This window comes from Monodon monoceros, unplaced genomic scaffold (assembly GCF_005190385.1).
Source record: "Monodon monoceros isolate NGI ecotype Baffin Bay Population unplaced genomic scaffold, NGI_Narwhal_1 Super_Scaffold_21, whole genome shotgun sequence".
Lineage (NCBI taxonomy): Eukaryota > Metazoa > Chordata > Mammalia > Artiodactyla > Monodontidae > Monodon > Monodon monoceros.
This window is the reverse complement of record NW_021703778.1, coordinates 55,336,388-55,345,837: the sequence shown is the minus strand read 5'-3', so window position 1 is coordinate 55,345,837 and position 9,450 is coordinate 55,336,388. Positions and strand designations below refer to the sequence as shown.

The 9,450-nt window shown below is 41.5% G+C and overlaps 1 protein-coding gene across 1 annotated transcript in view; it reads right to left on the bottom strand.

Annotated features, from left to right (window-relative positions):
* Window positions 1–319: 319 nt before the first annotated feature.
* LOC114903830 (RAD52 motif-containing protein 1-like) overlaps window positions 320–9,450 on the bottom strand; it is an 18,316-nt gene continuing 9,185 nt past the window's right edge. The window contains 7 exon segments of the mRNA XM_029237099.1: window positions 320–421; window positions 1,811–1,896; window positions 3,551–3,649; window positions 4,606–4,774; window positions 5,147–5,269; window positions 8,394–8,569; window positions 8,942–9,121. Of these exon segments, the coding sequence (XP_029092932.1) occupies window positions 320–421; window positions 1,811–1,896; window positions 3,551–3,649; window positions 4,606–4,774; window positions 5,147–5,269; window positions 8,394–8,569; window positions 8,942–9,121 (935 nt within the window).

Below are 9,450 nucleotides of genomic sequence, written 5' to 3'. Positions count from 1 at the left end.
CGTTATTTATGACGTCTTTAGTTGCGCCACAGTTACTAGGCTCGTGCGGAGATCCAATCCGTGCCACCAGAGTGGGCCTTTTTCCCAGAGTCCCCAGGGCGCCAGCCATCCTTCCCCTTGCAAAGGCAACAATTACCTCCTGCCGGGCCCTCTTCCCAACCCTGCCCTGCCCTCCCTGGCTCCAAACAATGAGGCGGGATTTGGCCTGCAGACCCGAGTGGCCCCAAACTCCAGCAGCCCAGGGGTGGAGTGGGGAGGGAAGGATGCAGAGCTTCCCATGGAAACCAAAGGACCTGGCATTCTGGCAAATTCAAAAGTGCTAGTCCAGTTCTGGCAATCTGAACTCTTCCTCCACAAAGCTGAAGTCTGAGAGACATTCTTCCTCCCTTTGGCCACACGGCTGACATGAAAAGTAGCTGACCTGCAAAATGAGCACCAGTTAGGGTGGCGGGAGGGGAACACACCTTACAATTACGCGAAAATGTTGCCATTTCCTCCAAACTCTCAGTATTCACGTCTCATTATTCATACACCACTGTTATTAGGGGTCACCACTGAATCAGTGATGACTCCAGAACTTCTGCAGGAGGGGTTTGGGGCAGGTGAGCAATTCATTCTGGGAAAGAGAGCCTAAAACCAAGTGAATGGCCCTTTACATTGGCATGGGAAGACTTCCCTCAACCCAACTACCCTGTGTTAACATATGGAGAAGACACTTAGAATGTTAAAGTCAGCATGTTAAGTAATGTTCTTGAAATACTACATCTAGCACCCAGTTTGTTTTCTTCACAGTCCTTTTTATAATCTATTTAATTTTAGTCCTTTTTAATTGTCTGCTACACCTTTAACACCTAAACTCCAAGAGAGAAGGAGCTTCATCCTATTTCCAGTGCCTAGCACATAATGGTTTCTAAATGGAACTGATTCCAAGATTGGCCTCATTTAGGAGTGGATCTGCTGTTATAATCAGGTTTCTAAAATCTTTAGTATCAATACGGAATCCTTTCCCCTCACATTTCACAGGAAGATAGACTTCTTAAAGCCCAAACATGGATACGTTTGAAGTGTCCTTGACTGATTAAAATTGAACTGAAATAATTATTTTGTACAGGAAAAACTTTCAAAATGTTTTCATTTTTCAGAACATAACCGCCTTTTCTTTCTCTACTTTCTTCCCTTCAAAACAAACTTTGCAACATTGGGGTGAGTTAAATAATCAGAAATCTAGCCCCAGATTAAGCTCTCAATGGCATGAAACACACTTTTTGCTCCTTTTAAATAAAAATCCTATATGCAGTACATTAATTTTTTCTTTTAGAAATTACGTTGACAACTTAATCCCTAATTCGAGGTATCCATATAACTGGTTTACAGAAAGGTTCTTTGGCAAAAAGATTTAACACAAGATATATAAGAGATCTGGGTAATACAACTTACTTGAAAAGCATGAATAGTTTTTAAACAGTGTAGCATAATCACACTTCAGACCATAGTTACTTTGTTCCCAAATCCCTGCAATTCTAATTGAGGGGAGTTCTAAAGGGCCTGTGTCTCTCCTGTGTCTGCAACCATAGACGTACACTGATGGCCCTCAATCCTGCCCTCCAAACCTCAAATAACGGGCCAGAGACAAGGCTCAGGACTTAGAAAAGTCCTAGAAATTCCCTGCCTCAAAAGCACTTTCAGAGTTTCACCTTTTCCTAAGGAAGACAGAACTGAGTAGATATGCTGAAGTCTTCCAAATCCTGCTGGTTGTTTTGAATTATGGCTACACTGGCTGTGTACCCCTTGAGCTTTTATCTCCACATACTTGAACTAAATCCTGTAGTTCCTCTTCGGTTCTAGCATCTGTGACATCTTCACAGGGTCTATATGCCACAGCTGTTTTACCACTTTCTGTAATAACGTTAACAAGGATCAATTCAGAAGTTTTCTTGTTCTAAAACTTCCTGTATACAACGGTAGCACCGAATAATTAGACATTCTTTTGATGTCTAAAAGCAGAATATAAGAGCATTTTCCTAGAAGTTCCCTCATCTGACACTTCAGTTTTTATTATAATTATTTGTGAAAACATATATAAGAATTAACAACTTTGGTTCAAAAACTTTATGAACTTAGAAATAAGAACTAAGGAATAAGGACATAGAAATTAAAAGCTGTGGAAACAAAAATGTTCAATCACAATACAATTAAATAGGAAGGCATCAGGTGAGGGTCAAAGTGAGTTCAAACCTGGGAGAGATACCACTGGACTATAATAGATACTTCCTATAAGAAGCAAGGCAAGTGCCTACTCCTTGCGACAAAAATTCTACCAGATACAATGAACATAGCTTTAGACACAGAGACACAGAGAGAGAGAGCATTTGAACACTCTACTAGCAGAAACTGGCCCATGTACATTCTGGACAATACAGCTTTCCTCAAGGCAAGTTAGGGCCACCAGGCTTTTTGGTCTAAGGGGTTTTGTGTACATATAAGGAGTACCTTGGCATATTAGGCACAAACAACTCAGGCATTTAGTTTGGTTCTTAAAGGTTGTTACCCAGAGTTGACAGCTGATGGAGATTCTGCCTGATGACCAGGGAAATCACACTTCACTGGAAGGATTGCCCAGGCTGGAAAGCCAAGACCAACCCAGGGTCAACTCTTACAAGCAAATAAGGTCTCTGACAACGTAGCTATGATTCCTCAGTCTCTAAGCCTGCAGGGCTGTGAAGCAGGGGAGCAGTTCTCTTCCGGGAATCTACTAATCATAAAGTTTCGTTTGGGCACAGCCTGTGCCATTCTCACCGCTGCATAACTCGATAGGGAACAAAATCAATCCTATTCAATCGCATGACCACTTTCAAGGTTTACAAAAACGTAGCCGATTATTATATAAGAATCATATTCACCCAATACATCAGAAATGAAAACTGAAATTAAACTGATTCCGAAAACATAATCTAATAAACTCTTCAACAAGAAAACAACAGTAATAATAATAGTCAATATATTTTGTCTGCTTACTATGTTTCCAGCATAGCTCTAAGCTTTTTACATTCATCATCTCATTTACCCTTACAATATCCCCCATTTGGTGGTAAGCTGAATTACTAACCCTATACGCAGATAAAGAAATTGCAGCTTAGAGATATTAAATGCCTTCAAATGTCTCTGGCTAGAAAAACCTAAAATTGCAACAACAACAGCAACAAAATCTAAGAGACAATGGTAGGACTCAAACACAGGTGTCCAAGGCTTATAATCACTACCCTATTCTGTATGAGAAGCAAGCAATTGAGGAAGAATTGGATCAAACACTTTCTGTATGAACTGAGGCAAGTGATTCTACATCTAAACACTGGGGACAATAATATGTGCTGTCGTTCTTCTCATAAATGCCACAAAGAACAAATGTAAGACTGCTGCTGTGAAAGCATCTGGTGAATGAAAGAATATGTAATGTTTTGGATAACCATTATTTTCATCCAATTAACTTTTCAAATAAGTTTATTTGCTCACTGAAACTGAAGCACTTCAACGACAATCAAAAAGGTCTTACCTAAAACCACAATCAGCAATTTCTGGAATGCATCTGTCATAACTTTCTGAATAGCAAGCTTCTGGGTTATCTTCCTTTTCATATGTAATGATAATGACCCTAAATCCACCAAAACGGATGAATTTTAAATGCCTATATGAATAACTGATTTCTAGGTTATATGTTTAAAACTAAAAATGCATCTGTGATTCTTAGATCATTATCTTAATGATTAAGGGCAGGCACAACACTGGGGTACAGGTGAATGTCTCCGTTGCAGGTATACCCTGGCATGGCACATTTTTACTGCTCAGATCTATTCTGGAAGTTCCTAAAATACTACACGGGAAATGCAAACCAAGAACGTGGCACAAATCTCATATTACTCACAGATTTCAAATAGACAAGCTGAGGCTACACTGCTACAGACCCTGCTCTCCCGTGCGTAAAGGGCTGGACTCATACAGTGAGATAGATTTGGTTGTAGTGCAGATGATCTGGACTCTCCTCAACCATCACCCACTCAGGTGGATGGTGGAGCCTCCTCCACTCCATTCGTTAACAGCCCTGCCTCTGACTTAAAACCCTAAGCCCAAGTGCCATGGATTCTAGGAAAAACCTCAGTATCAATCGGAATCCCCTTTCTAGGGATCTACATTTATTTCTCCGCTCAGGCCATTCTATAGGAGGCAAAGGACTGAACATTTACACATGAGTTTATTTCAATCTTCAGACAATGATTTTTTTGGGATAACTGAAGGCCAGAAGACGTGTATTTCAAGGATTATTTTAGCACAAAACAAATTATTAACCAAAAAAATAATAATAATAACTAATTTTCCCTCCTCCTAAGCTTCTTGGCAGGCAGTGAGTTCTACAATTCTAAAGTTTAAGGTGCTGTCAGGTATTGCCTAAGATAAAAACCTATATTATCGGGCAGAACAATTCTGCCCAGGGCTTTACTTGCTTAGAAAAGGTGATGATGTATCTGAAAAGTTGAGTTTCAGAAAGAAAGGAAAAAAGAGAAATCCCACTGCCTCACCTCCCCACACACACACACATACTGGAAAACAGACCTTCCTCCAACGTATCCAAAGGTTCCTCAGCCATGCCAACTCAGGGACTCCTGCACTTGTAGGAGGGCAACACCACCTCTAAAGCACAGAAGAACTTCAGGCTTTGCTTCTGAAGTGGTGTCACAATATCTGTATTTTCCCTTTCTTCAAGGTTAGAAAGATCCTGAAGCTGTTAGGATTTTGAATTAAAGGCTAGACTTCAACATATTCTGTTGTTAGAAATAAAAACTAAACTCCAGCAATCCCAGGTAACAGTTTAGGTATGCTATCCCTTCAAAATCAACTGAGACTTGCAAATGAATGACTACATATGGACAAGTATTTTTTATGATATACCATACAAATACTGGAGAAAATTATGGACACCACCATCCAAGTCATTGAGTTTATCACTAATTCTAAGTTGCAGGCCAATGCTCAGATACTTCCATGTGGAAGCCTCCCACATCTCACCATAGCCCTGTTCTATTCTTCTCTCTAAAGTCTAGGAATTCAATGTTGAAAGGAGTCTGGTTAGTCAAAGAAAGTCTACAGATTTTACCTTGATGATCCTTTTTGACCACCCATGGAAATCAAAGTAGTAATTTGTCAATTCTTGGCATCTGGAGCTGTTTAGGGCAAGTGTATTATGTTGAACCGCCTTATGTCTGGTGCCGAGACGAACCTAAAGACATAAAAGACCTAAAAATATCACCACCCTACATACAGACTTATTTTGGATATACCTGAGATTTATCAATACCAATTTTATAGAGTGGTTGTGAAGATTAAGTAGGACATTTTAAGCAGTGAGTTCACAGTGAGCCCTAAATAAATGTTATTTATTATTTTTAAGTCAGTACTTTTCTGCATCATTTCCAGGGCCCCTGATTAACCAGAAAGTTCCCTGACATCCGGTCGAAAGCGATGATGAAAGCATCCAAGGAAGCCCAGCAAAAGCCTATTATGGGGCTGGGGGTAAGCAGAGGAATGGACTGTTTTACTCGTCTCATCCTGTAGCTCCTGCTTTAGAATATGACGTGAAGAGGAGACAAGACGGACCTGCCACTGAATTAGGACCTTAATCTGTAGCACCGCCTCCCCAATTTACTAACCCCTGTTAGAAGAGGGAATATGTATACCTTTATAAATGTAAATGAAGCAACGAAAAGAATTAGAGGTTCATCTGCATTAACAAGCTTCTTTGAGAGTGCAAATATTTCCAGTCTTATACTCTCTATATAACTTACATATTACTGTGGATTTTTTACATCACTATTTCTTTCTTAAAGGTCCATTTCCATTTTGAACAGGGTGTAGTATATAAATTTAGTCATTAAAAATTCAAATAATACAAATAAAGTCAAAGTATTGTTAATTCTTTATTGATTTGTTTCTGCATCGTCCTCAGTCACTCGTTTATGAGCTTCTTAAGTGCTTGAAGGAACCATATATTATTCTTTCCTTGTTACCAGAAAGAAGAATACATATTGGCATATAATAGAGGAGTGATGGTCTGTTGACTGAGTGAAGGAATGAGTACATAAGAAAATGAAATTACTTTCTCCAACTGAAGCTGCCTGCAGGGAAGGAGAAATGAAGACTAATTTTTAAATGTTGAGTGTCACATGGGAGGCTATGTCCTGTGAGGTGAGTCATAATGGAGCCGTCCTGGACAATTAGGAGTCTTCAGGAGGGCTCTGAGCCACTGGGTAGTAGAGACAGTTGACATCTGGGATAACCTTGCCATAGTTCTTGCTGGCAAACCTTTCCCTTCGTGCTACTGAGACAAACTCAGATACATTAGGCCTTTCCTTCATTTCATTTTAAGATGTTATTCTCTTTTCTGTATTTATAAAAAACACAGGGGAAAAAGATAGGAAGATACCTGCCAATGAATAAGAGAACACATAATTGGAACTTCCGTGCTGGTGCAGTGGTTAAGATTCCGTCATCCCAATGCAGGGGGCCCAGGTTCAATCCCCGGTCAGGGAACTAGGTCTCACATGCATGCTGCAACTAAGAGTTCACACGTCACATTTAAGAAGCCTGCAAGCCTCAAATAAAGGAGCCTGCCTGCTGCAAATGGGGAGCCCACATGCCACAACTGGGGAGCCCTTGAGCCACAACTAAGGAGCCCACCTGCTGCAACTGAGACCCGGTGCAACCAAATAAATAAAATTGAAAAAGAACCCATAAGTAAAGTAGGGAAAAATTTCGGGCTTGTGGGTAGTAAACTAAGGCTCTGCATTAAATAAAGAAATCTAATACGAATGCCCTTTCCTCTCAACTCTATTGTGACTTGGAGAACATTTTCTTCATTACGCTATCAGTGACGGGCTTTATGCTGTGAAAATCTCACAACCTATGCTTATGGAATGGTCTTAATGTCCAATATAAGAAAAGAACTCATTACTCACAACTGATACCAAGTAACTGTTTCATAATCTTTCCAGGACCATCTGTAATATCTGAGTGGTACGTGAAATGGTAGCAGGGTCCGCAAATTAAAGAATGTCTGACACAAAATCATTTCAATCCCAGGGACTACAGCCAGGATTGAAGAGGGTGTTAAACAGGGTACAGAAGTGGGAGGTAGTGTACCTGGAGTCCCATCTGAGGAGAGTTCTCAGATTCAATAAAGGTGAAATCAATAAGTAAAGAAATATGGGTGAGAAGAGGCAGCGAGGTCAGTAGGAAGTAGCTAGAGCAAGAAGCCAATCAGAGAAGACACACAATTATAAAGGGAAAGGTCTGGGAAATCTAAGCCTCACTCACTTATTCAGAGGAATTGAAAAGTCCTTAACATAATGAAATTTTAATTCTGGGGAGGTAAAATTGGATGGCATGTTGATATGGAATAAGGTTTCTACAATGCATTAAAGAATATTTAACCATTTTCTGGAATCTGAAGTGAGTTCTGAATAGGCAGTTTGAGAGTGATGAGGATGATGAAGCCTCCTTTATCTTACATCTGACAAAAGTTTGTCAAGCTTGGGACTTTGCTGTTGGCACACTGGTTAAGAGTCTGGGTACCAACGCAGGGGACAAGGGCTCGATCTTTGTCTGTGAAGATCCCACATGCCGCAGAGCAACTAATCCCGTGTGCCACAACTACTGAGCCTGTGCTCTAGAGCCCGTGAGGCACAGCTACTGAAGCCCGCGTGCCTAGAACCCGTGCTCCGCAACAGGAGAGGCCGTCGCGATGAGAAGCCCACGCACCACAACGAAGAGCAAACTCTGCTCGCCGCAAACAGAGAAAGCTGGCGCGCAGCAACAAGACCCAACGCAGCCAAAAATAAATAAATATATTTATTAATTTAAAAAAATGTTTGTCAACCTCACACATTTGAAATCCACATAAATGTATATATAAGGAAGATTCTTGTGAAGATTTCTTAAATTAAGGGGCAGCATAAAATGACATGAGGTTTAACATCAGTTAGGTTAGGGTTTGGACTCTAGTTTCCATGTTTTCTGTCATGAACCTTAAGTAAGTCACCTAACCATCCTGAGTTCGAGCTTCTTCATCTAAAATAAAAGAAAGAAACAACTGGGGAACTGGGGGATCAGTGGAGCGGTGCATGTGAGAGCATTCTGTACACCACAGTGCTGTACAAACGCTAGCCGTTTTTTGTTTTTTTTTCCCCCTGGGATCTTAGTTCCCAGACCAGGGATTCAACCCGGGCCTTCAGCAGTGAAAGTGCAGAGTCCTAACCACTGGACCACCAGGGATTTCCAGATGGCTTATTTGTTTTAAATTCAGCACTTCATCCCAGTAGAGCGAGGAATTCCACATTTGGACCCACCTTCACTGGAGATGTGTGAAAAAGCTGCTTCTGGTCACATGCCTTTTGGGCTCTGTGGGCATCCCTTGCTGAATAAAACTTGATCATGGCAGAGAACCCAGGACCGCCCACTGCTGAGTTTAAGACTCGGACCGAATACAGAAGGCCAAACTGGACAAGATTGTAAACAGAGAATGCTTTAGGGTGGTCCCATGCTAAGAAAGCGCAGTAAATTTCAGGCCCAGGAAACCAAATCGCCCATTCCCTTATATTCCCCCAGCCCTTTGCCACAGGTAACTGTGGTGAGCCTGCTACTCCAAACACTTCTCATTTCATGAACAAGTTCCCTCTGAAATCCTAAGCTTGGAGAAGCATTAGGAGGCAATGCCTTCCGTTGGGGACTAACTCTCAAAAATCTATGGGGGTGAGCTGACTGCTCAGGTCGTCTCTAGAACTAAGATTCCTCTCAGCGGAGACCACAGGCAGATGAGGTACTGAAACAGTACCCCGGGGCGCCCAGTTACTGGGGCGCGGGGCGGCTTCTTCCACCCTTCCCTCCGCTCCGGCACGGCTCAATTGCAAAGCCTCGGGGGTGGGTCCAGAGCTCAGCTCCCACACCAGCAAGGTTTTGTCACCCCCGATGGGAACTGCAAAAAGTACCAATTGCACCAACCCATCGTCACCGCACGTGCGCTGCTCGGGGCGCAAACGGACTACGCGTGCACACGCGCACGCGCGCTCTTTAAATACTTAGTGCCAATAAATCTAATATATAGAAAAAGAGCTGAAAGCCCCTGAGTGTTTTGTGGATAGAAAAGCGTCAGATTCAGAGCAAGTTCAGAGCTTGACAGCCAAAAAATAAACTAGCTCTCCATTCCATTAGAAGTGCTAGGTAGCAGCTTCTGGTTATGGAACCCAAAACTCTCAGGCTCCAAAGAGGACATAAAACAGCAGCACTTGTACTCTTTATAAAATTGCAGAAACAAACAAAATAAACAAAAATATATTTACACCTGTCCTATAAGACAAATGGTACTTGAGACCTAATGTATATAAAATCAGTTTACAAACTGTGAGG